General features: G+C 44.3%; 2 protein-coding genes across 3 annotated transcripts in view; one reads left to right on the top strand and one right to left on the bottom strand.

Moving 5' to 3' along the window:
• Positions 1 to 41: 41 nt before the first annotated feature.
• Dok1 (docking protein 1) lies at positions 42 to 2,785 on the top strand. 2 transcript variants are annotated; one of them, XM_069989066.1, is made up of 5 exons: positions 42 to 169; positions 467 to 766; positions 891 to 996; positions 1,185 to 1,369; positions 1,611 to 2,785. In XM_069989066.1, exons 1-5 carry the CDS (start codon positions 110 to 112, stop codon positions 2,418 to 2,420), a joined length of 1,461 nt encoding a protein of 486 aa, XP_069845167.1. In that variant the 5' UTR covers positions 42 to 109; the 3' UTR covers positions 2,421 to 2,785. The 2 variants fall into 2 exon arrangements, with proteins under 2 accessions (XP_069845167.1, XP_069845168.1); XM_069989067.1 differs by having other exon boundaries at positions 79 to 169; positions 505 to 766.
• Positions 2,786 to 2,829: 44 nt separating this feature from the next.
• The window catches only part of M1ap (meiosis 1 associated protein), a 60,759-nt gene continuing 38,294 nt past the window's right edge, over positions 2,830 to 25,294 (bottom strand). The window contains exons 8-10 of the mRNA XM_069989068.1: positions 7,766 to 7,972; positions 5,337 to 5,477; positions 2,830 to 3,849 (exon numbers count right to left, since the gene is read on the bottom strand). Coding sequence (XP_069845169.1) covers positions 3,691 to 3,849; positions 5,337 to 5,477; positions 7,766 to 7,972 — 507 coding nt within the window. The 3' untranslated portion in view covers positions 2,830 to 3,690. The remainder of the gene's footprint in view (positions 3,850 to 5,336; positions 5,478 to 7,765; positions 7,973 to 25,294) is intronic.

A 25,294-nucleotide genomic window follows, 5' to 3' on the forward strand; every position in this document is an offset into this window, starting at 1 on the left:
CCCGCCGCAGGGGCCCGCGGAGAGGCGGGAACGCCTCCGGCAGAGCAGGCCCCGCCCCGGCCCCGCCCTCCGACCTCGGGGCCAAGCGCGGAAGGAACCTCCGGGGGCCATGGACGGGGCTGTGATGGAAGGGCCGCTCTTTCTGCAGAGTCAGCGCTTCGGGACGAAGGTAGTGGGGACCAGGGGAGGTCGAACTTCATCCGCTGGAAGGAAAGGGCGGGAAGCAGGTGGGAGAGCCCCGGGACGTCCCGTCCAAGTTGCTTTGCCCGCCTCCCCCCCCCCCCCCGAGGAGCGCGTGGCGTTTCCTGGTATGCCCTCCTGGGTGCTGGGAAGACCCTGGGAAACCTGCGTCGTTGGGACGCCCCCGACACCAAGTCGGCCTGTCCCCCCCACCGTCCCTCCTTCCCCGCGGGGCGCGCGGGGCGCGTGCGGCTCGCGCACTCTGGCGTCTCGCTCTCTCTCCCAGAGGTGGAGGAAGACATGGGCCGTGCTCTACCCCGCCAGTCCCCACGGCGTAGCGCGGCTCGAGTTCTTTGACCACAAGGGGTCGAGCTCCGGCGGTGGCCGAGGGGGCTCGCGCCGCCTGGACTGCAAGGTGATCCGTCTGGCCGAATGTGTGAGCGTCGCGCCTGTGGCCATGGAGAGTCCACCCGAGCCGGGCCACACTGCCTTCCGCCTGGACACTGCCCAGCGATCACACCTGCTGGCGGCGGACGCACTGTCCAGCGTGGCCTGGGTGCAGACGTTGTGTCGGAACGCCTTTCCGGTGAGGGCCTGGCGCTGCCCAGGGACTGACTGGGTCCAGATGGGGGTGAGGTGGGCACCCCTGACCCCGGGAGCTGCACTGAGAGGATTAAAGGGGGTTCCTCCGTGATCTCTCTCTATTGCAGAAAGGCGGCTGGGCTGTGGCGCAGGGTGAGAGCCCACCCAAGAACCCACCGAAGCTTTCAGCCTTGGAGATGCTGGAGAACTCTCTCTATAGCCCCACCTGGGAAGGTAGGTGGCAGGGAAGCCCGGGCAGGGATGGAGGAGAAGGGGTGCTCTTGGGGAGTGGGAACATGAGTCTAAGGACGCATCGAGAAGTAGGAAGACCTTGAGATCTGACTTTCAAGTGAGTTCTTCAGTCCACCCTGCCTCCAGAACCCTCTCCCTAGACTCCTCGTCTAATTGTGTATTCCTTTCAGGATCCCAGTTCTGGGTAACTGTGCAGAGGACTGAGGCCTCAGAGCGCTGTGACCTTCACGGTTCCTACATGCTGAGGGTAGAGGCTGAAAAACTGACTCTCCTCACCTTGGGGACTCAGAGTCAGATCCTGGAGCCACTCCTTTCCTGGCCCTACACGCTGTTGCGTCGCTATGGTCGAGACAAGGTTCGGGCCTGTGTGGGAGAATTGTCAGGTTGGGCAGCTGTAGGTTGAGGTGGGGCTGGTCAGGAAGGTGTGAAGTTCTGCCCTTTAGATTTCCTTTTCTTCCTACATTAAGGCTCTTAGGTGGTCTCTTTTTTTGTAGAAGAACTAGTTCTTGAATTGAACTTGTAACTAGCTCAGGACCTGTGGCCTTATCTCTATTGTGCTTCTGGTAGTAATGTGTTTCCCTCCACCTCCTCCTTAGGTCATGTTCTCCTTTGAGGCTGGTCGACGCTGCCCCTCTGGCCCTGGAACCTTCACTTTCCAGACGACACAGGGCAATGACATCTTTCAGGCAGTGGAGTCTGCTATTCAACGGCAGAAGGCTCAAGGAAAGGCAGGACAGGGACATGATGTCCTCAGAGCTGACTCCCATGAAGGAGAGGTGGCCGAAGGGAAGCTGGCTTCCCCTTCTAGTCCCCAGGAGCTGGGCAGCCCCCCAGCCCTCTATGCAGAGCCCTTAGATTCCCTGCGCATTCCTGCAGGCCCTTTGAAGGACTGTGTATACTCAGACCCGGTGGACAGCACACCTGCCCAGGCAGAAGAGGGAGTTCAGTCAAAGAAACCTCTCTATTGGGACTTGTATGAGCATGTGCAGCAGCAGTTGCTGAAGGCCAAGTTGACAGATTGCAAAGAGGACCCCATCTATGATGAACCCGAAGGCTTGGCCCCAGCTCAGCCTCGGGGCCTGTATGATCTACCTCAGGAGCCCAAGGATGCGTGGTGGTGCCAGGCTCGGGTGAAGGAGGAGGGCTATGAACTCCCCTACAACCCAGCTACTGATGATTATGCTGTGCCACCCCCTCGAAGTACAAAGCCCCGTCCAGCTCCCAAGCCTCAGGGCTTGGCCTTTTCTGAACCTGGTACTGTGACTAGCATCAGCAGCAAAAGCCAAAGCCAAGACACTGCCCTGTACAGTAAGGTCCAGAAAAGTGGGGCTTCAGGGGGATGGGACTGTGGGCTTTCTAGAGTAGAGACTGACAGGGCTGAGGTCAAATCAGAGGGCTCTACCTGAAAGGAAGTACATGGGAAGATGGCACTGGGAATCAAAGCAGCTGGTTAGAACCAGCAGGAACAAGAGGGTGGGAGGGACTCATGTGAAACCTGAGGACCAGAGGGGTCAGAGGAAGGACTGTCAGTTCCAGGAAGTCCTAGGAAGTGGAGCAGATGGCCCAGCTGAGGGGTGACCTCTGCCCAGGGTTAGCACCTCTACATTCCCCCAAGGAGCACCAGGTCTGTGAAAAGTGGTACTCAATCAGTGTGGGTGCAGTTTGAGGTGCCTGTGTAGAGGTTGCCTTGATCTTTTTCCCTGCACTGTTCTTTATCAGAGATGTATTTTTTACATTAAAAAAATTCGCATTAAAGTCAGTTTGAGTTTAAGCAGTCTCTGTGAGTGGATAGACCCAGAGGTGACACAGGGCAAGGGTGAAGGGGAGATAAAGAGGACACCTAGGAATATGTTTGGGGCCTTGGGAGGAAAGGGCCTCAGGGAGGGAAGCCTATAGTGTAGGTGCTCAGAGCTTAGTCATTTCAGGCCCACGTGGTCTGGACTCTATGCTGTGAGTTTCACCTGTTGCCTCTTAGTATAAAGTGTGAGAAAACTAATAATGGGCTTCACCTCACAAAATTCTTGGTATGCAAATGATACATTTCTCAAGTGCTTAATGTAATCTGAAGCACAGGGAAAGTGGTTTACAAATGATAGCTATTATTCTGTGCATGAGGAAGCTGACAGGAAAATGGGCCAGGTGTTGGGGAGGGGAATTTTCACAACATCCTTTCTCCTGTACTTGGCTCTGTGACAACCCTTGTTCTATATACCCTCTGCCCCTGACATACATACTTTGCATGCACTTGTCCTTTTGGAGCTGAAGGAAATGCCCTTAGTTGGGTGTACCGGGAAGGGCACTTGCTCTGGAATAATGCCAGGTCCAATAGATTTGCAAACCTCATCCATATTCCTGAGTTGCAGTTTCCAAAAGGTGATCTGATTGGCTGAGTATGCTCCAATAATGGTGGAGGCTTACTAGGTGTTTACTTTTCATTTGTGTCCACAGTGTCAAATGATCCAAAAGAAAGAGTTGATGCTAGGAAAAGGAAGTAGGGTGGTGGCAGCCCTAGGGCTAGAGGGAGAGAAATCTCTGTTTCTCCTTTAGCTTGAGCTCACAGAGGCTTAGGTAGATGGTAGACCAGTCAGACCTAAGACAGCCATTTTTACGCCTTGGTGCAGATGTGGGGGAGCAGGGGCGTGGGGAGCAGGGCTGCTGTGCTTTGGCATAAATGACTTAGGGTTGGGAAGAATACTCTTCCTCTGGCTGAGAAGGCAGGAAAGTTTCTGAGGAATCCTTTCTGGCTGCTTGTATCTTCGATGCTCCACATGGGGCTGGGGTCACTGGCAGAGGAACCACTGTGGCTCGAACTCGGTTGGTCTGCGATTGCCCAGCCTGCAAAGAGAGTAACCAGGGTTTGTCTCTGAAGACCAGACAGTTTTGAGCTCTTTTGTTCCCTGTTGGGCTTCTAGTCCTTCATGCCCTCTGACTCTTTCATGTCCCATCCCTAAAGTGACAGATTCAAGGCCCAGCGCACTGACTGTGGAGTCTCCTGCATTGCAACTCTACAGTACTCTCTGCTTGTCCAGTGTCCCTCCTCTGTCACTTTCCCATCAACCTGTTCTGTGATGGCTTCTGCTCCCATGCATCTAGTCATTTTTGTCACCTCTAAATTGGTTGAGTTTGGAAACATCCTTCTCCTATAGTTTTAGGTAAGGGACAATGAGTTTTCTGTAAAGACTGTTTCTGAAAAACGAGGAAAAATTGATAAGAGCAAAAGGAAACCCAAATATTATAGAATATGGGTTTCATGAAAACACTTCACCTTCACTTTTTTTTTTTTTTTGGGTCTGGTTGTGGAGCCTGAACTCTGGGCCTGGGCGCTATCCCTCAGCTCTTCAGCTCAAGGCTAACGCTCTACCACTGGAGCCACAGTGCCACTTCCGGCTTTTTTCTTTTTGCTTATGTGGTGCTAAGGAATGGAACCCAGGGCCTCAGGCATGCAAGGCAAGCACTCTACCACTGAGCCACCTTCCCAGCCATCACCTTCATCTTTTCTTCTGACTTCACTAAGGGCCCAATCTCCAAGCTATTTCCTTGATCAGCTTTCTTTTCTGCCTCTGTAACTGACTGCAGCCCTACCCTGCAGGGAGGATTAAGGTAAGGCTGTAGTAAAAGTACTTATCATAAAGCCTGACTAATGACCGGTGTCCTACTAAGGTTCTTTTCTTTCCCTTGGGCAGTTCTTTTCCCATTTTCCCTTCAGCCTTTTCTTCAAGGAGAGGGGTGTGGTTGCAGTGAGAGTTTAGTTAATAGGATAATGGCCTGTTAAATGACTAATGAGTTATCATAAACACTATTATTAAAACACCTAGTGGCTGGAGGCTCAGGTGGTACAGCACCAGCCAGTGACAAAAGCAAGTTTCAGATACTGAGTTTGAGTCTCAGACAAAACAAACAAACAACCCCCCCCCCAACAAAACAACACCTAAACACAAATCTAGGTTCAGGCTTCAAAAGCCTATAATCGTAGCATTGGAGAGGCTGAGGTAGGAGAATGGAGTTTGAGGCCAGACTGGACAACATAGTAAGATTCTTGTCTCAACAATAGCAACAATAACAAAGCCGAAAGCCAACTCACTTAAATACTAGCATATGTAAATGCCTAAGCAGACTAGCCTCCTACCCAATAAGGATCATAATATCAGTTGTCTTTTTCTTTTTTCTCCCTGGGTCTGGTTCTTCCTTCCATCTAGGAGAACTTCATAGGAGAGTTGGGCTTCTCCCTTGGGTTAGGCTATGACAATAGGGATGGAGGACTCCTTTGGCCTCTGTATGAAGTGGGGGCATGGGATATAAGGGGTATAGAAGGGAAGACATACCTTTCGTGGAGTCCGGGTCTCCCAGCCTGTGTAAAGCCGCCCCTGAGGCTTGGCAAAAGTACTGCTCAGGTATGAGTACAGGTGACTTTTAACATGCAGGGGATTGTAGGTGGGCTCCAGCTCCAGGCTGTCCAGCGTGCTCTGTGGAAGAAAGGAAGAACTTCACCCAGGGAACATGAGGGCACCGAGTATATGGTGTCCCACACAGACAATAGAGTATGAGAGGCTGGAGGAGTGTGCAGACCCAGCTGAGGCTGAGTCTGCAGTGAAGGCTGTGAGCTATAGATGTGTCCTAATGGATGTTCTGCATGCTTGGAAGTGTCAGGCAAGGGTACAGGCGTAGGTGCAACCACAGGTGGCTAGGGATTCCAAATACACATCCTGGAAAGTGTGCTACTTGGTTGGGAGAGGGGTCAGAATGCCTGCAAGGGGCCCAAGAGATGGGGTGTGGGAAAAGGTGTCCTCAGATTATGTGATAAGGTAAGGTTGCTGTAGTCTACAAGGCAAAAGTACCCCAGTACAGAGAGTTCCTGGCCTGAGGTGAGTTGACCGTAGAAGGAGACAAATGGGAGCATAGAATTCCTGAGCAGTCAGGTTTTCCGGCCACAGCATACTGTGCCAGGAACCCCTGGCTCTGAAGTGAGACACTGAGTGCGCCATGGCCACTCGTGCCCACCTCTTTCTACATCCCTGTGGCTGCCAAGCCCAGAGCACAATCCCAGGCTCTGTCCTTTCTGCACATCAGCTCTCAGCCAATGGTCCAGCAGTGATGTGGTTCCAGTTCTCCCTAGTCAGAGCCTCCTCTCTCACCTCCAGCCTGAGAGAGCAGCAGAGGGAATACAGAATCCAGATGCAGGGAAGAGAGAGGGAGGTAAGGGGCTGTAAAAGACAGCCTTCACAGCTGTTTGTGTCAATGTATCTGAGTCTCATTTGAAGGCCCCCGCCTACCCTGGCTATTCTGAGTGCCTACTATTGGCTGCCTGTTTCCCCCCCTGTGGTGCTGGGGGTTGAACGCAGGGTCTTACTTGTTCATGATGGGCAAGTACTCTGAGCTTGGCTGCTTTTGACTTCTTTTCTCAACAAATAGAAATAGATGCTCCAAACCACACAACATACACTACCATAGATTACTAAAGAACACAGCATCACACAGACATGGACAAGTGGAGCCACGCACTAAGGCAAGGACCTGCCCTGCCAGTCTAGAGATGCAGCACAGCCATATTCAAGGACGCTGAAATAATACCTAAAGGCATGAAAAACCATTTATAGGTTCTTATTTCTTGGCGCGGCCGCCTCCTCCTCTGCCTCACCCCTCCTTCTCCTCTTTTTTTTTTTTTTTTTTTGTTGTGGGTTGTGGGGCCTGAACTCTGGGCCTGGACGCTGTCCCTCAGCTCTTCTTCAGCTCAAGGTTAGCGCTCTACCACTTGAGCCACAGTACCACTTGCAGCTTTTTCTGCTTACGTGGTGCTGAAGAATCGAACCCAGGGCCTTATGCATGCAAAGCAAGTGCTCTACCACTGAGCCACCTTCCCAGCCTTTGGACATCTTCTTTAGCTCCCTTCTTTGTATTTTCTTATGCCTTATACTCTTCTTTCCCTTTTTGTTCCCCCTCTAATATACTTCCCTCCTCTTTTCAACCTCACAGTCTGCTCTCCATAGAGAAGTGTGAGTTGGAGGAGGTGTGGGACAGGTAGCCAGTGCATAGACAAAACTATATCAAACCAAATGAAAACCAAGTGCATCAGTATTGGCACTGGACCTGCCTGTACTAACTTCTTCCCTCACCTCCAGGCCTGCTATCAAGTTTCTCTTCTGGGAACTTTCCCTTCTCCCCTGCCCCACCCCCAACAGCTAACCATTCATATTCATTTTAATGATTTCAGATGTGTGGGTTCATCCATTTTATGTGTGGTCTTCCCAGATGGCATTAATCCCAGTCATTTGCTTATACCAATGACTTTTTTCTCTCTCTCAATTCTCTTTTCAAACATCATTTCCCTCGGGCTGGGAAGGTGGCTCAGTGGTAGAACACTTGCCTTGCATGCATGAGGCCCTGGGTTCGATTCCTCAGCACCACATAAGCAAAAAGAAAAATGCCAGAAGTGGCGCTGTGGCTCAAGTGGTAGAGCGTTAGCCTTGAGCTGAAGAGCTGAGGGACAGCGCCCAGGCCCTGAGTGTAGGCCCCACAACCGGACCCCCCCCAAAAAAAAACAAACATCATTTCCCTCAACCTATTGCATTTCTCCACTTCTCACCTTACTGCCATAATCTAAGCACTGACTTCCACTGGCCTTTCTTCTCTGAGCCTCTTACCACACCCCTAGGAGCCATTCTTTCCTCCAAAGGTATTTTCATGGACTCATTCCTCTCCTCCATCCCTTTCTTGAACTCCATTTTCTGTTGCACGAAACTTGGGCTTCACTTGCCTCCACAATCTTAAGGCTGTCTTCAGGAGGGGCCTCAGGCAGCAGAGGAAAGACGTTGGGCAGCAGCAGTTCCCGTGTGGCTACTGCTTTCAGCAGCAGCGTGAGGGAGCATGATGGCACAATCACATAGAAGGTGCTGGCAAGAACTCTCTGGCTGTGTCCTGGGCTTAAAGGTTCACCTTTGGCCAGCAACAGCCATTCTCTTTTCTGAAACAAGGACATACATCTTCAGTCTTAGGCACATTTTGAGGACAACCCCAACTGAGGCTTTCCTAAAATTCCTCTAGGAGTGCTGTGGGGATGGAAGAGCCATTTCACTTTGGACCTGGGAGGGAGGTTTTACTGATTCACTAAGACCTAGGTCCTACTCTTCTTCCACGGTCCATAAGAAGCCAGAAGAGTACATCACAAAGCTCACAAAGGAGACATGAGCTATGAAATGCTCATGTTGTACATCCCAAATAGACTATCCTAGGATTTTTTTTTCCTTTTCAGTACTAGAAATCACATTCAGAACCTTGCACACACTAAAGTACTCTACCACTAAGTTACATCTTCTAGTCAAGACTTACAGTTGTTGTTAACTCAAGGCTTGGACACTGATTTAGCTTTTTCTTTCTTTCTTTTTTTTTTTTTTTTGTCGGTCATGGGACTTGAACTCTGGGCTTGGGCGCTATCCCTGCGCTCTTCAGCTCAAGGCGAGCGCTCTACCGCTTGAGCCACAGCACCACTTCCGGTTTTCTAGTGGTTTATTGGAGATGAAAGTCTCACAGATTTTCCTTCCCAGGCTGGCTTTGAAAAGTGATCCTCAGATCTCAGCCTCCTGAGTAGCTAGGATTACAGGCGTGAGCCACCGGCACCGGGCCCCTAGCTTTTTCTTTTAAGGCTAGTGTTCTACCACTTGAACTGCAGCTCTACTTCTGGCTTTTTACTGGTTAATTGGAGATAAGAGTCTCATAGACTTTTCTGCCTGGGCTGGCTTCAAACAGTGATCTTAGATCTCAGCCTCCTTGCATAGCTAGACCTGAGCCACTGGCACCTGGTAAGACTTAAAATTCTTAAAATCAGTCTTGAATTAGAATTGTAGAGGGTAGTATAGAAACTCAGCTTTTATTTTGAGGCTGAGTAAGTGTGCTATTGACAGAGGTTAAAATAGGCACAATGGGGTATAACCTTGGAATGCCCAGAAAGTGTTTAATGTGTCTTAATACAGCCTCCATAGTATGGAAAGGAAGCTGTGTTATTACAAGGCAGTTAGTAGGGCAGGGCTCTTGGGATCAACTCAGTGAGTCACAGGACAAAGTGAAAGGTCAGGATTCTGGAGCAGTGACTCTGTAAGCAAAGAGGGTTAGTACTTTGCCACATACCTTGGAGATGACAGAAATTAGCACACAGGCAGATTTATAAGCAGATTTTTCAGGTGTACCCTTTCACTTAGGACATAGAAAGGAGCAATTTTTTTGGTTGTTTTCCAAGGGAAACCATAAAACTCCAGGAAAGATGGAGCCAGAACACTTATAATCTAAACTGTTTCCTCTTGTTGGGGGTGGTGGTCAAAAATGTATCACTCAAACACCATAGTCTCCTTGCTGTATCAAATGAATGAAATAACCTAGTTCTACCTACTTCTGAAGGAAAAATTGGAAAAAGTAATATTAGAGGAAAGGCATAAGGGGGATAAAAAGATATTAAGGGAAATTTAAGGGACATTAAGAGAAGTATCAGTGTTTTGTGGAGGACAATTGAAAAGTAAAACAGGAAAATAGCAAAATCTGCTGTGGCATCAGAATTATATCCAGAGGGACCCTGCCCTGTACTAATGTAAAATTAAGAAAATTAGTTAAACATTAAATAAAAGAGAATTATCCCCAGAGGAATGTTCTTTATTTTAAGGAATAAACTTATACCCTTATACACTGTGGTGTTATCAAGAATCTTTTCAGCATTATATCTTGAAGTGGACCACAGTACTCTAAGATTAGTAAGAGACAGTAATGAAGCCCCTGTTGGATAGCTGGCATATAAAAATGACTGCACTGTGTTAAAAGGCACAACTGATGTGAGGACAGTCAGGGGACTGGAAAGAAAATGTGTTGCTGAAAGGATTTTGCAGAATGCTTTAAAACTTTTGGGCTGACTTACAGAGAGATAGGATCAAAAGGCTTGGAAAGAAGAAGACAAATGCCTCTTTATTAACTGATGATATTAATTTAGCTTCAGTTCCCTGAAACATTCAAAGAAAGTGGGAAGTAGAATTTCTATGCTCTTCCTTGATGGTGGTTAATGGCACCAAATACTTGAGTTTGAGGCCCAAGCTTGAAGATCCCATCCAAGTTATAGGTTGGGCTGCCAGGATAGCCAGTTGGACTTACGATGGACATTTTCACTGTCATAGCAAGTATATGAGGCTAAAAAACAACAACAGTGCTTCAGGATGTCCCACGATCAGTCTTTGGGGTCTTCAGAATGAAAAATGCTTAGTGACTATAGATGACTTCTGAGTTCTTTAGAGAAAGTCATAGGGCTTGAACTCTAGGCCTGGGCATTGTCCCTGGGCTTATTTTGCTCAAGGCTACCACTTGAGCCACAGTGCCATTTCTAGCTTTTTCTGTTTATGTGGTACTGAGGAATTGAACCCAGGGCTTCATGTATGGTAGGCAAGCACTCTACCACTAAGCCACATTCCCAGCTCTGTTGTTAATTCTTTTTTATTTTATTTTATTTTTGTCGGTTGTGGGGCCTGAATGCTGTCCCTCAGCTCTTCAGCTCAAGGCTAGTGCCCTACCACCTGAGCCACAGCTCCATTTCTGGTGGTTTATTGGAGATAAGAATCTCATGGACTTTCCTGCCTGGGCTGGCTTTGAACTGTGATCCTCAGATCTCAGCCTCTTGAGTAGCTAGCATTACAGGAGTGAGCCTCTGGCACCTGGCCTGTTGTTAATTCTTAAGAAAGGAACAGGAGTTATCACAAGGCAAGATGATGTCTATGTTTGTGTTTGTCTATGTTTGGTTAGGGAAGGTGCCAGGCAAGAAAGCTTAGACTTTTATTAAGTGGAATTCACTTTTTTTTTCTTTTGTGCTGGTTCTGGGGCTTGAACTCAGGGTGTATCACTGAGTTTTTTTGCTCAAGGCTAGCATCCTACCACTTGAACCACAGCTCCACTTCTGGCTTTTTGGTGCTTAATTGGACTCGAGTCTTATGGACTTTCCTACCCGGCTGGCTTTGAACAATGGTCCCTCAGATCTCATCCTCCTGAACAGCTAGGGTTATAGGCATGAGTGATTGGTGCCTGCTAGAACTCACTTTCTTTAGAGTAGGTGTGGATAGGCAGAGTGGCATGCCATACTCTAAGCTCAGACCTCCTAGAGTCTCCTTCCCCCACTCTGGCATAAACTTCTAGTTATTAAAGCTGTGAAGCAAGGTGTGGCACTCATTCATGGTTGGCTGGCTACCACTCTGGCTTCTCACTCCTTTCTCTCTACCCAGTCTCTAGTCTTCAGTCATTGATTTCAGGATGGTCATGTGGCCTAGATTTAAATAAAGAGATAGAAGCAGAAGTGACTGGATGACTCTTCTGGAAAAGCTTTGTAATACAAAGCTGTACCCTGTACCTTCTCTCTTCTTTCTTTCTAGGATACGATTTAGTCCTAAGGAATAGCATTTATCTTGTGACCATGAAATACAAGATGATGTCCACTTGTTCTGGAACACAAAAGTGGAAAGAGCCTAGTTCTTGATGGTTTTGTTGATCAACTATATCAGCTCTGAAATTGTCTCTCCTTAGACTTCTTGTTATATGAGAACACTTTTTTTTTTTTTTTTTTTGGTTGTGGAGCTTGAACTCAAGGCCTGGGCACTGTCCCTGAGCTCTTGCTCAAGGTTAGCACTCTACCATTTTGAGCCACAGCTCCATCCACTTCTGGTTTTTGAGTAGTTGACTGGAGATAAGAATCTCACAGGAACTTTTCTGCCTGGTATGGCTTTGAACCACAATCTTCAGATCTCAGCCTCCTGAGTAGCTAGGAGTATAGGGTTGAACCACCAGCGCCCAGCTTGAGAACAACTCTTATTAATTATTAAATTTACAGTTGAACTGGTTTTCTTTTAGTTTCAGTCCCATTGATTCATTGCAGACACCAAAAGATAGGAAAAGAATGTGATTACTCATTCCTGGTTAATGGCTGAGACAGGCATAAAATGCTGAAAGGACAGGCGAGAGTTTATTATATATAGCAAGTGGATGCTTTAATCTCATAAACCAGTACTCCATTGTTTGGGATTAAATGTAGCATGTAATTGAAGAAACATGAATCAGTTCCTGCATAGGGATGTTTCAGAAGCAGCCACTGAGCACAGGCAGAATAAAGAACACAGGCAGAATAAAGAGCTTGTGGGAAAGATACAATTTGTTAGTATAGTGAACCCAGAAAGTGAAATATAGCTAACCAAGGAAGAACTGAATCTAATTTCGGGCCTTTGGATTATGTTTTTTTTTTGTGGGGGGCCAGGAGGGGGTGATGCTAGAATTTGAAACTCAGGGCCTTGTGCTTGCTAAGCAGGCTCTCTGCCATTTACTTGTTCCATGTCCCTAGCCCATAACTTGAGGACTTTGGAACTGGAAGTATGTGAGGAAGAAATTAAGTTACTGTGGCATTTGCTGCTTCTCTTATTCCAGAGGGGCAGGAGTGGGTGAGGGGGATAGGGAGGGAGACGAAGAAGGTGCAATGCCTAGTACTCTTGTTATATTTGAGTATGGAATGTCTCCCATTGGCTCAATGTATTGAGAGGTTGATCCCCACCTAGTAGCACTGTTTGGGACTTTTTTTGGGACTTTAGGAAGTTGGTGCTGTGGTGGGGCCTCTTCTCAGGAAGATAACTGATGGTGTGTTCTTGGGAGATAGGCCAAGTGTGACATGAAATCTTTGTTGCACCCTCACTAAAAGTCTAACATAGTTGTTTTTCACTAGATCCTATAAATAGCACAAAATAGTAAACTTTTCAACTGTGAATGAAACAATTAAGAGTTGTTCTCATATAACAAGAGGTTTAGGGAGAGACACTTTCAGGGCTGATACAGTTAATCAACCACCAAAACAACAGTGAGCATGGAACATTCTCCAGATAGATCACATTAGGGCTTAAAACAAACTTTAATACATTTAAAAAAGATTCAATTATCCAAAATATTTTCTTTAACAACAGTGAAATGAAATTAGAAATCAATCATGAAAACAATTTGGGAAATATACAAATATGTGAAAATTAAACAACACAATCCTACATAATAAATAGATCAAACAAGAAATCACAAGATAATTAGATTTAAGTCATTTAAAATGAATTAAAACTAAGTAATAGAAAAACATTACATATAGCCAAAGTAGGTTTAAACTCTTACATTAAAAAATTCTTTAAAAAAGGAGAAGTGGGCTGGGAATGTGGCTTAGTGGTAGAGTGCTTGCCTAGCATGAGTGAAGCTCTGGGTTTGATTCCTCAGTACCACATAAACAGAAAAAGCTGGAAGTGGTGATGTGGTTTAAGTGGTAGAGTGCTAGCCTTGACCAAGAAGAATCTCAGGGACAGTGCACAGGACCTGAGTTCAGGGCCAGGACTGGCAAATAAATAAGCTGGGAGTTGTGGCTCAAGCTACTTGGGAGGCAGAGATTTGGGTATCTTAGTTTAAGGCCAGCCCAGGCAATGGCTTTATACTTGTTATCTCAAGTATAGGGGGAAATACAACTACTGAGTGAAGTGGTACATGCCTATTATCCCCAGTGACATAGGGAAGAACAAATGAGAGGATTATAGCCAGGGCCAGCTCAGATATAAAGCAAGACCCTACCTTGAAAATAACCAATGGAAAAAGGGTGTTTGGCGCCCTGAGTTCAAGCCCTAGTACTATTAAACCAGCGAGACAGAGACAGAGAGAGAGACAGAGACAGAGAGAGAGACAGAGAGAGAAAGAGACAGACAGGGAGAGACAGAGAGACAGACAGAGAGAGAGTCAGAGAGAGACACCAATGTAGTTAAAGCCAATTATGATAACATATGCCTGTAATCACAGCACTAGAAATGCTGATTTTGAGTTTGAATGGTCAGACTCCAGCCTGCTATATAGCAAAAGCCTCAGAAAAGAGAAAGAAAAAAAGAAGCAAGTAGATGAAACTTAAAACAAACAGAAGAAAAATTTTAAATTAGAGAAGAAATAGGTGAAATAATGAATAGAAAAACAATAGTCAATAAAACTGAAAGTGGTTCTTTGAAAATACCAACAATTTGCTAAGCTTTTAAGCTAGACTGATCAAAGAAAAAAGAGGACACTCAAATTATTAAAATTAGAAATAAAGCAGGGGAAATCACTATGGATCTCATAGATTGTAAGAGACTATTATAAACAATCATATGTCAACCCAGATTAAATGGACACATTCCTAAAAAGACTCAAGTAACATAAAATCTATCCTGTTTTGGTAGTTAATTAGCAGGGCTCACAGAACTTGACATATAGTTATACTCATAGATGTGATTTATTATAGCAAAAGGAAACAAAGTAGAATTAGGAAAGGCACAAGGCTCATGAAGCAAAATCCAGAGAAAAACACGTGTAAGCTTCAAAGAATCCTTTAATCAAGAATTAAGAGAGCACCAATTCCTTCAGCCCTAAATTATGATAATACATAGGGAATATCTTTTTAGAGATTCAAGTCCAAGGTTTTTACTGGGGACTAATAACTCACTCAATATTTAGGAACACCCCCAAAATCCAAGTTCCCAGATTCAAGCTGTAACTCAACCTTACAAGCAGCACTTTCTAAGCATAATAGTCTTAGGCCTACTGTATGAATTGTTTACTGTAACAAATAAGGATACAGAAAACTTCCTACAAGAAAAGACAAGGCTCATATAGCTTCATTGGTAAATTCTGCCAAAAGTTAAGGGAGAAAGTATTAACCGTTCACAAATTTTTCGAACAATGGAATAAAAGAGAACACTTTCAGGCTGGGAAGGTGGCTCAGTGGTAGAGTGCTTGCCTCATATATGCAAGGGAAGCACTCTACCACTGAGCCACCTTCCCAGTCCCAGTATAGAGGCTTTTATTAAGATAAGAAGTTCCATTCTGTTCCTAGTTTGTTGAATGCTTGAATGCTTTTATCATAAAAGGGTATTGGATTTTATCCAATGTTTTTTTTTCTTTTACTTCTGGATGACTATGAAGTTTATCCTTTATTCTACTAATGCAGTATACTTCTGTGATTGATGTCTTTCAATACTAAAACCATTTTTCACTCCCAGGAAAAATTTCATTTAGTTATGTAGTACAAATCTAAGTATTGCTGAATACTTTACTAGTATGTTGAGGGTGTGTGTGTGTGTGTGTGTTTTGAGGGTGTGTGTGTGTGTGTGTGTGTGTGTGTGTGTACATAGGGGTATTTATCTATAATTTTCCATATAGTTGTATAGCCAAGTAGGGTTTAGAAGAAATGTATAGCCTTAAACTCTTACATTAAAAAAGAAGCTGGGGCTGGGAAGGTGGCTTAGTGGGAGAGTGCTTGCCTTGCATGCATGAGGCTCTGGGTTCAATTCCTCAGCACCCCATAAGCAGAAAAAGCCAGAAGTTGTGCTGTGGCTCAAGTGGTAGAGTGATAGCCTTGAGCTGAAGAGCTGAGGGACAGCGCCCAGGCCCAGAGTTCAAGCCCCACGACCGACAAAAAAGAAAGAAAGAAAAGCCTCTATAACAATTTCTTATCTTAATAAAAACCTCACAGCTAGCTGGGTGCTGGTTGTTCATACCTGTAATCCTGGCTACTTAGGAGAACTGAAGTTCAGAGCTAGTCTAGACAGAAAAATATGAGTTATTTACCCCAATTAGTCAGTAAAAAGCTGGAAGTGCAGGTGTTGCTCAAGTAGTACCGTGCCAATTGTGAACAACAATGCTGAGCAAGGGTATGAGGCCTTGAGTTCAAGTCCCAGTACCAGCAACAAAACAAAACAAAAGAAAAACCAAACACCTCACAGCTAATCCCATATGTAATGGTAACACTGAAAGAAGGAACAAGATAAAGATGTTTCTTCTAGCAATTTGTATACAACATTGATCCATAGGTTGAAGGCCAGAGGCCCATTACCCACATTTTCTAAATAGTGTTAGGATATTAGGATGACTTTAGGGGTAAAAGCATCCATAAGGATATTAAGTATATTTATATCCTGGTACGTGGGAACTGATATTTTCTAAATTTTATTTAGAAAAACAAAGTAATGTGACATTTCTCACATTGGAGAGGTATGATACAAATTCATACTATAGGCAGTGCCATGAAAGATAGATGTGGTGACAGGTACATGGGTGGGGAAGAGCAGAATATGAATGGAGGCAAAGTATGGTGTGGGCAGGAAAGGTTTACAAGTGAAGGTATTTAAACAGACTCTGGAAAAAAATGAATAGCTCTTTGTCAGGTGGACAGAAGCAAGGGAAAAGGAGCAGCATAAAAATGTAACCATATGAAACAGTCTAACATATTTGGGGAACTTTTAGTAATTTGTTAATGTGGCTGGAGTAGAGAATAAAAAGAACTTTATGACCAATAAACCAAGAAAACAGAGGAAGCTGATGACAGGAAGCCCACTGACCCCATGCCAGTACACTGTCCTAGCATGTACTTTTCCCCTCCTTCCTTTTACCCTCATCTATTCAATGAAAAAAAAATTCCTCCTGACCTGCCATCACCCCACTCTCAGCTTGGAATCTTGGTCTTGACTATGCCTGTAGAGCCAAAGACTTTCCATTTCTCCACCCATTTACAGCCCAAACAGCTCATCGCCTATGTACTGCGATTCCTACTGGACACATGCTGGCTGGAATTCTGTTACTTCTGTGGCCAATTAGGGCAGACATGGCCTGGAAAGCTCTGGAATGTGTCTCTAGAGACTCTGACATTTTAAGTAGGAAACTGAAAGAACTAGGTGGTATTTTCATTTCTTTTTCTAGTTTACACAGACATGACTTTGTAAGAGAAATGAGGATGTGGAAGTGAGTCACTAGCTACATAACTGGACTACACACTAGGTTTTGTAATTGAAATGATATTTTCCTGGCAATGGATCCATTCAACTCATAAAGACTTGGAAAATTTATTTTTATTTATTTGTATTTTTCTTTCCCACATTCTACAAAATTGTTATGACAATTTAGAAAAATACAACAGGACAAAAGAAATAAAAAATTAAGGAGATTGGGCAAAGGAAAAATAAAGAGAGGGCAATAATAAAGTCAGAAGTAGGTAAGCTTTCAGAAATATAGTACACCCAGTCTCCTCCAGCTTTTCCTGACAAGGTCTGGGAGGCCTTCTGATCCTTACTTAGTGAATATATTTCAGATACCTCCTATAATAATATGAAAAAGAGTTTCATGTGGCTGGAAACTAGTTTAGAATTTGGGACCTGGAGCCAGCCTTTCTCTGTTCAATTCTGGCTCTCCTATTTACTGTCAGTTTCCTCATCCGTAAAATGGAGATAATAATTCATACATATAGAGGCATGAGGATAAAATAGATAGTTGTAAAGTGTTTAGAACTGTGTCAGACACACAGTAAGCAACACAGTGTTAAAATTTAAGATACAAAATAAAATTTAAAAACAAAATTAAGGGGTTTGGGAAGGTGGCTCAGTGGTAGAGTGCTTGCCTTACATGCATGAAGCCCTGAGTTCAATTCCTCAGCACCATATAAGCAGAAAAAACCGAAGTGGTACTATGGCTCAAGTGGTAGAGTGCTAGCCTTGAGCTAAAGAGCTGAGGGACAGCGCCCAGGCCCAGAGTTCAGGCACCATGACTGACAAAAAAAAAAAAAAAATAATGCTGGGTGCTTGATGTTCATGTCTGTAATCCTAGATACTCAAGAGGCTGAGAGCTGAGGATCTCAGTTTGAAGCCACCCTGGCAAGAAAGTCTGTTGAGACTTTATCTCCAATTAACCACCAAAAAGTCAAAAGTTGAGGTGTGGCTAAAGTGGTAGAGTGCAGGCCTTGAGCAAAAAAAGCTCAGGGACAGCACCCAGCCTTGAGTGCCAGCCCAGAACTAACACAAAAAAAGATGGTCAGTTTTGTTTTTATTCAATTTTTCCAATATAATTAAATAATTCTCAGATATAGATTTTTGTTGTTGCTGTTGGCTGTGGGGCTTGAACTCTGGCCCTGGACACTGTGCCTCAGCATTTCAGCTCAAGGCAAGTATTACCACTTGAGCTACAGGGCCACTTCCAGTTTTCTGGTGGTTAATTGGAGATAAGAGGGACTTTTCCTGCCCAAGCTGGCTTTGAACCATGATCCTCAGATCTCAGCCTCCTGCATAGCTAGGATTACAGGCCTGAGCCACCAGTGCCTGGCTTAGATATAGATTTTTGTAATTGTGTTCTTAGTGGTGGTCCTGGGGTTTGAATTCAGGGCCTAGGTGCTCTTCTAGAGCTTCTTTTGCTCAAGGCTAGCAATCTACCACTTGAGCCACAACTGCACTTCTGGGGTTTTTGGTAGTTTACTGGAGATAAGAGTCTCAAAGACTTTCCTGCCTGGGCTGGCTTCAAATCACAATTCTCAGATCTCCTGAGTAGCTAGGATTCCAGGCATGAGCCATTGGCTCCCAGCATATGTAAAGCTCATCTTCTGAGGCAAATGAAATAAACCACCAAGAAAAACAGAGACACAACTATTTCCAAGTATATAATCAGGGAATACAAATTACACTGCAAATGATTAAGGCTTAGGGTTATGTATCGAGTGTAGTTTGAAATCTTATACAACATGTAGAGTTGATGAATCTTGTGGGTTTGGCATTAACCACTAGGGCTCAGTTATTGCAGTGTGGACTTTGTTCATAAGAATTGCTCCAAAAGGAGGGATGGAAGGAGGATATAGCCTTGAATAAACTTAGCTATACTTTCATTTGTAAGGAAATCTAAGAGCCTGAAACTAAAACATGGTAGGTGCCAGCCAACTGGCCGAAGGAAATTAGAAATATACTGTGTCAAGGATGGCAAAAGGAAATAAATGAACATTTAATAAACATCTACTTCTGCATCTGGATGGGTTGGAGTGGTCAGTAGCAGACTGCTTTTCTTGCAGAGCAACCAGAAAAGCTGGATAATTTACAGAGACCATTTGTTTGAAGACAGGAGTTGCTGAGTAAATGAGGACTGCAGACAGCTCAGTCTGTAAAAGGGGAAAATCCAGAGAGAAGGGGGAATTACTTCAGCTGCTTTTACCTTGAGGATATAGTTGATTCTGGGTTGGAAGAAATCAGAATCTAGGATTTCAACCTGCTAAGGCACTTACAAGGGAACAGAGAACCTACAGATCTTTTGGTGGAGTCATGGTGGTAGGGAGTGGTGGGATTCAAGCCAATTTTCCACTTAGTACATATGCCAAATACTAGGGCTAGGAGGCAAATACTAGGGTTAGGAGGAAAAGCTCTTAAGGAGGAAACCTCCCCCTCAAAAAATAGTGTTTTGTCAGACTTTGGTGACAGTGATGAATTGAGACCTTCAAGGGGGAGAGCACATACACAATATACTAGGCTTTCAGCTGATAACTCTAGAAGGTCAGAAAAAGCATGCATAGATTGAGCCTTAGCAGGATCGCGCCTAGCCTTGAGTCAGCACAGTTCCTGAGTAGAATAAGCCACTATGCTATCTGCTGGGTACAGGCAAGGGCTGGCTCTCTCCAGAGGAAGCCAACACCACTGGTGCCTCTATCATTTATTTATAGACAGTGTGCATCATTCTTTAAAATGTTGTTAGATGTGCTGAAAGTTTAGGATCACATGTCTGAGAATGAAAGAAAAAAGAAACAATAGAAATAGAATCAAATCTACCAGGTATTAGGATAAGGCATGAAGAATCTTAAAATAACTGATTAGTATGTTCATGAAAATATGGAGAATTTCTCTAGATAATTAGAAGAAAGAAGGAGAAGAAGGAAGAGGAAGAGAAGGAGGAAGAATAGAAAATAAGTAGAAACTGTATAACTACTAATGAATGTATACATATCATGTGTTAAATAGATACATGCCAGGTGCTTTACACATGCAATGGTATTTCTTTCTTTCCTTTTTTTTTTTTTTTGCCAGTCCTGGAGCTTGAACTCAGGGCCTGGGCACTGCCCTTGAGCTTCTTTTGCTAACACTCTAAGGCTAACACTTTATCACTAGAGTCACAGCGCCACTTCCAAGTTTTCTATTTATGTGGTCCTGAGGAATGGAACCCAGGGCTTCATGCATGCTAGGCAAGCACTCTACCACTAACCCACATTCTCAGTCTGTAATTGTATTTCTTAATCTTAAATACATTCTATAATCCCAGCCCTTGGAAGGCTGAGGCAAGAGGATTACAAGTTGGAGTACACCCTGGGTTATATAGGAGACTCTGTCTCAGAACAAAAGCAAAACTATATTAAAAAAAAAAACCCGAAACTATATATCTATTTACATGAGACAGAGAGAATTACTAGTGTGTGTCTGACATGACTTCTCCCTTCTTTCTTTCTTAGGAAAGGAGAAGACTTGTCAGTTTTATTGTTGGATATCTTAAATAGGTAGACAAATATAGGATCTGAGACTGAGGGAGTTACATCATTGAGGCTGTCAGTTTATAATACATGGCTGAGTGGGAGGAGGACTGAGAGAGGAACAGGGAGGGACTATGGCTCCAGAGAAAGGGCAGGGTGAAGAGCGAAACTAAGAGGTCAGTTAAGATCAGTTAAGGTTAGGGGAAATTCAGGAATGAAGGAGAAAATTTTGGGAAATGCCCCTGTGTTTATGAATTTGATCCTTTAGCTCAGAGCTGGTATACTACCACTAGAGCCACAGCTCCACTTCCAGCTTTTTCTGTGATTAATTGGAAATAAGAGTCTCATGGATTTCCTGCCTGGACTGGTTTTGAATCTTGATCTTCAGATCTCAGCCTCCTGAGTGGCTATAGGTGTGATTATAGGCGTGAGCCACCAACTCCCAGCTCTTTTTACTATTCTTTGAAAGTTCAAATAAAGGAATTTAAAGTGACTTTTGAGTCTATGGATACTGCTACTTTATTATGGCACATAATAAAGACTAAGCCACATAAGCTACTAGATTCTTTAGGATTACGAACAGATAAATGCACCCAAACTTAAAGAAGTATGTTCCCTAAGATACTTTTCCCTGGAAAGTAATGAAGTACTCAGGAACTTAGGAATTCCAAAGCCCAGAATTTTCCTGGGAAATACATATTACATTTTACAACATTTTAGAAAACTGCCTTGCTCTGCCTCCCCTAAAAAGAGAGTTAAGAAAGCTGGGCGCCGGTGGCTCACACCTGTAATCCTAGCTACTGCGGAGGCTGAGATCTGAGGATCGCGGTTCAAAGCCAGCCTGGGCAAGAAAGTCCGTGAGACTCTTATCTCCAATAATACACTAGAAAACCGCAAGTGGCGCTGTGGCTCAAGTGGTAGAGTGCTCACCTTGAGGTGAAGAGCGCAGGGACAGCCCAAGCCCAGAGTTCAAGCCCCATGACCGACAAAAAAAAAAAAAAAAAGAAAGAAAAAAAAAGAGAGTTAAGAAAAGATACATTTGATTGAGGAATTGGTTGGTAAAGTGGGAAAGGTGGTAGGAATAATAAAAAAACACAATGACTAGAGTTTGAGGCAAGTCAAATTTCATCTCAGAGTTTAAGTCAAATCATTAGATCATGTACTTTAAGAACTACTTGAAGCTGGGTGACAGTGACTCATGCCTATAATCTTAGTTACTCAGGAAACTGAGATCTGAGGATCTTTTTAATTTTTTTTCTTTTTTTTTTTTTGCCGGCCATGAGGCCTGAACTCTGGGCCTGGGCGCTGTCCCTCAGCTCTTCAGCTCAAGGCTAGTGCTCTACCACTGGAGCCACAGTGCCACTTCCGGCTTTTTCTGTTTATGTGGTGCTGAGGAATCGAACCCAGGGCCTCATGCTTGCAAGGCATGCATTCTACCGCTGAGCTACCTTCCCAGCCCCAGATCTGAGGATCTTGATTAGGAGCAAATCCCAGGCAGACAAATTTGTGAGAGTCTTATCTCCAATTAAACAGAAAAAAAGCCTGAAGTGGAAGTGTGGCTCAAATGGTAGAGTGCCAGCCCTGAGTGAAAAAGCCAGGCGAGAGCGTGAAGCCCTGAGTTTAAGCCCCAGTGTTGGTACATACAACCCCTCCCCACTCTCTGTCTCTCTCTCTCTCTGTCTCTCTCTCTGTCTCTCTCTGTCTCTCTCTGTCTCTCTCTCTCATACACACAAATGCATGTTTTTGGTGTGGGTTTAATAAAACCACACACATAAGCAAATTCTCTATCACTGAGACATATCACAAGTCATATTTTTTATTTTGCTGGTCCTAAGGCTTGAACTCAGGGCCTATGAGCCCTGAGCCTCCCTCTCTCTCTCTCTCTCTCTCTCTCTCTCTCTCTCTCTCTCTCTCTCTTTTTGCTAGTGCTGGGGCTTGAACTCAGGGCTTGGGCACTGTCCCTGAGCTTCTTTTGCTCAAGGCTAGCACTCTACCACTTAAGTGACAGCACCACTTCTGGCTTTTTCTGTGTATGTGGTACTGAGGAATTCAATCCAGAGCTTCATGCATGCTAGGCAAGCATTCTTCCACTAAGTCACATTCCCAGCCCCCTTAGCCTCTTTGTGTTCAAAGCTAGCACTCTACCTGAGCCACAGCATCACTACCAGATTTTTCTGAGTACTTTATTGGAGATAAGAGTCTCACAGACTTTCCTGCCTTGGCTGGTGCTGAACCATGATCCTCAGATCTTAGCCTTCTGAGTAGCTAGGATTACAGGCACTGGTGCCCAGCCCACAAAATATTTTTAAGTCGAGGAATGGCAGACACATTGCTGTATTTTAGTATTAAGTTACAGGAAGTATGTAAAATGAAGTCATTGAGACAAATGACGAGATTGTTGCAATATTAAAGGGCAGGTAAAATGGGCTTGAATGAGACAGTGATGGAGGGGTAATTGTGGAGGTTGGGAGGGAAGGGATGGTAGGGAGAAAACAAAGGAGGAGGCAACAATGCTCAATAGGACATATACTCATTATCTTGCTCATGTAACTGTAACCCCTCTGTACAGCATTTTTACAATAAAAAAGTACAAAAACTCCCACAAAAAACAGTAAAAAAAAGACAGTGATAAAAATAATGCACAGAAGCCAAGTGCAGTAGGTGTTATAGGGACAGAATAATCAAGGCTTACTAAGTGACTGGATATAGGCACAGGAGAAAACAGGTGATAATAGGGGAATGCTTCGAGAAGATTAAAATGGTGCCAGTGTGCAAGGAAAGATTGGCCTAGGCAAGCCAGGTGGGAGTCTACAGGATAAGATTTAGTAAGAACGAGGTGGAACAGGAAAGCAAGAGTGCAATTCATATAACTTAGTGGAGATTGAATAAAAAGAATGAGATGGCTAAAATGGCTGAGGTTTCAAAGTTGGGTGAACAGACAATAATAGTGCTGTTATTAACAGAAAGACAGAAGGTAGAATGAGAAGCTGAGTAGAGAGGAGACATCACAGTGAGAAAGAGAAGGCAAGAGTTACACAGGAAGCTGACTTGACATAAGATTTTAAAAGAACACCTGAAAAAGTTTAAGGAATAACACAAAACAAAGGACAGAGGTAAAGAAGTGTAGTGCATGTGTGAAAATAGGATCAGGGAGGTTTGAACTTTAAGTCTTGCTAGTAGTAAGTATAAATATATACTTGTTGAATGAATGAGTTAAATTTTGTGAAAAAGTTACAAGCAACATACTGTCATTTAGGAGTTCTGCTACCTGGAGACTATATCATGTGAACTAAGCCATTTAGAGCTGGTGTCTAAAAGATGTCTAAAAAAGCTTCTCTTTTTTATAGATCTGAAAATATTTTCAATCTGATGATGGAACAAGAGAAAACAGTAGCACAAGAAAGACAAAGAGCAGCTGGGTGCCAGTGGCTCACACCTGTAATCCTAGCTACTCAGGAAGCTGAGATCTGAGGATGGGGTTCCAAGCCAGCCTAGGCAGGAAAGACTCTTATTTCCAAAAAAGCCAGACGTGGTACTATGGCTCAAGTGGTAGAGTGCTTGCCTTGAGAAGCTCAGGGACAGCACCCAGGCCCAGAGTTCAAACCCCAGGACTGGCAAAAAAAAGAGCAGTAATGAGGTAATGAGTGCCCAGCTAGTTTAAGCAAATAGCAGTCAATGAAATATAGAAGCATGGGATGTAAGGAAAGAGTTAGCCTCAGTGATGTAGTCTATATTATCTGTATATATCTAGAGTTGGGAATTTAGCAAAGAAATGAGAAGTATGGGCTTTGTAGTCAGCAGAACTAGGTTCACATTCTGACTTGACCACTTTGGTAGTTCTGTGCCCTTTGGTAAGTGACTTGGTTTCTTAGCCTTTTCTATCTATAAAAATAGGGACAAGGATCCCCACCTCACAGAGTATTGAAGATTAAATAAGGTAAAATATGCACTTGGTTAAGGGCTTACTACTTAGTAAACACTCCCCCCAAATGGGTATTTACTAGTGATGGATTAACCACAAACGTGAATTTCCAGGAAAGGTGTGATAAAGTGAAGTCTCTTGTTCCTAGCCTGGTACATAGTAATCAGTATTTGTCAAGTAAAGAAATGAATAAATACAGAGTCAGTACAGAGTCAATGGCAGTAATACTCTGATTTTTGTTTTTTGCCAGTCCTGGGGATTGAACTATGGGCCTGGGTGCTGTCCCTGAACTTATTTTGTTCAAAGGTAGCATTCTACCACTTGAGCCAGTTCTACTTCTGTCTTTTTCTACAATTAGTTGAAGATAAGAGCCTTATGGACTTTCCTGCCCAGGCTGGCTTCAAACCATGATCCTCAGATTTCAGCTATCTCAGCTCCTAGACTGATTTCATATATGTCAGCCAGATTGAATGGAATACTCTTTTGTTTGTTTGTTTCTTTGTAGTACTAAGGATTGAACCCAGGGCCTTGCATATGCTAGGTAGGCCCTCTACCAAAATCCTTTCATATATTTACTTTTTTTTTTTTTTTGTCGGTTGTGGGGCTTGAACTGTGGGCCTAGTGCTGTCCCTGAGCATTTCAGCTCAAGGCAAGCTCTCTACCACTTGAGCCACAACACCACTTATGGTTTTCTAACAGTTAATTGGAGATAAAGAGTCTCAGATAAAGAGTCTCAGCCCAGGCTTTCCTGCCTGGGCTGGCTTTGAACTGCAATCTTCAGATTTCAGATTCCTGAATAGCTAGGATTACAGGCATGAGTCACTGCACCTGGCATATCTTTTTTTTTTCCCCCCAGTCCTGGGGGCTTGAACAGGGTCTGGGCACTGTCCCTGAGCTAGCACTAGATCACTTGAGCCACAGCACCACTTCTGGCTTTTTCTGTTTATGTGGTACTGAGGAATCAAACCCAGGGCTTCATGCATGCTAGGCAAGCACTCTACCACTAAGCCACATTCCCAGCCCCATATCTTTACTTTTTTTTTTTGCCAGTC

Source organism: Dipodomys merriami, unplaced genomic scaffold, assembly GCF_024711535.1.
Source record: "Dipodomys merriami isolate MVZ:Mamm:240054 unplaced genomic scaffold, mDipMer1.0.p SCAF_37, whole genome shotgun sequence".
Classification (NCBI taxonomy): Eukaryota; Metazoa; Chordata; class Mammalia; order Rodentia; family Heteromyidae; genus Dipodomys; species Dipodomys merriami.

Excerpts from the sequence above, each read along its gene's own strand:
- Dok1 (XM_069989066.1), top strand. The coding sequence starts at position 110 with ATGGACGGGGCTGTGATGGAAGGGCCGCTCTTTCTGCAGAGTCAGCGC. Across the intron at positions 170-466 it reads GTCAGCGCTTCGGGACGAAG|AGGTGGAGGAAGACATGGGC; the intron begins GTAGTGGGGACC and ends TCTCTCTCCCAG. Across the intron at positions 1,370-1,610 it reads GTCGCTATGGTCGAGACAAG|GTCATGTTCTCCTTTGAGGC; the intron begins GTTCGGGCCTGT and ends CCTCCTCCTTAG.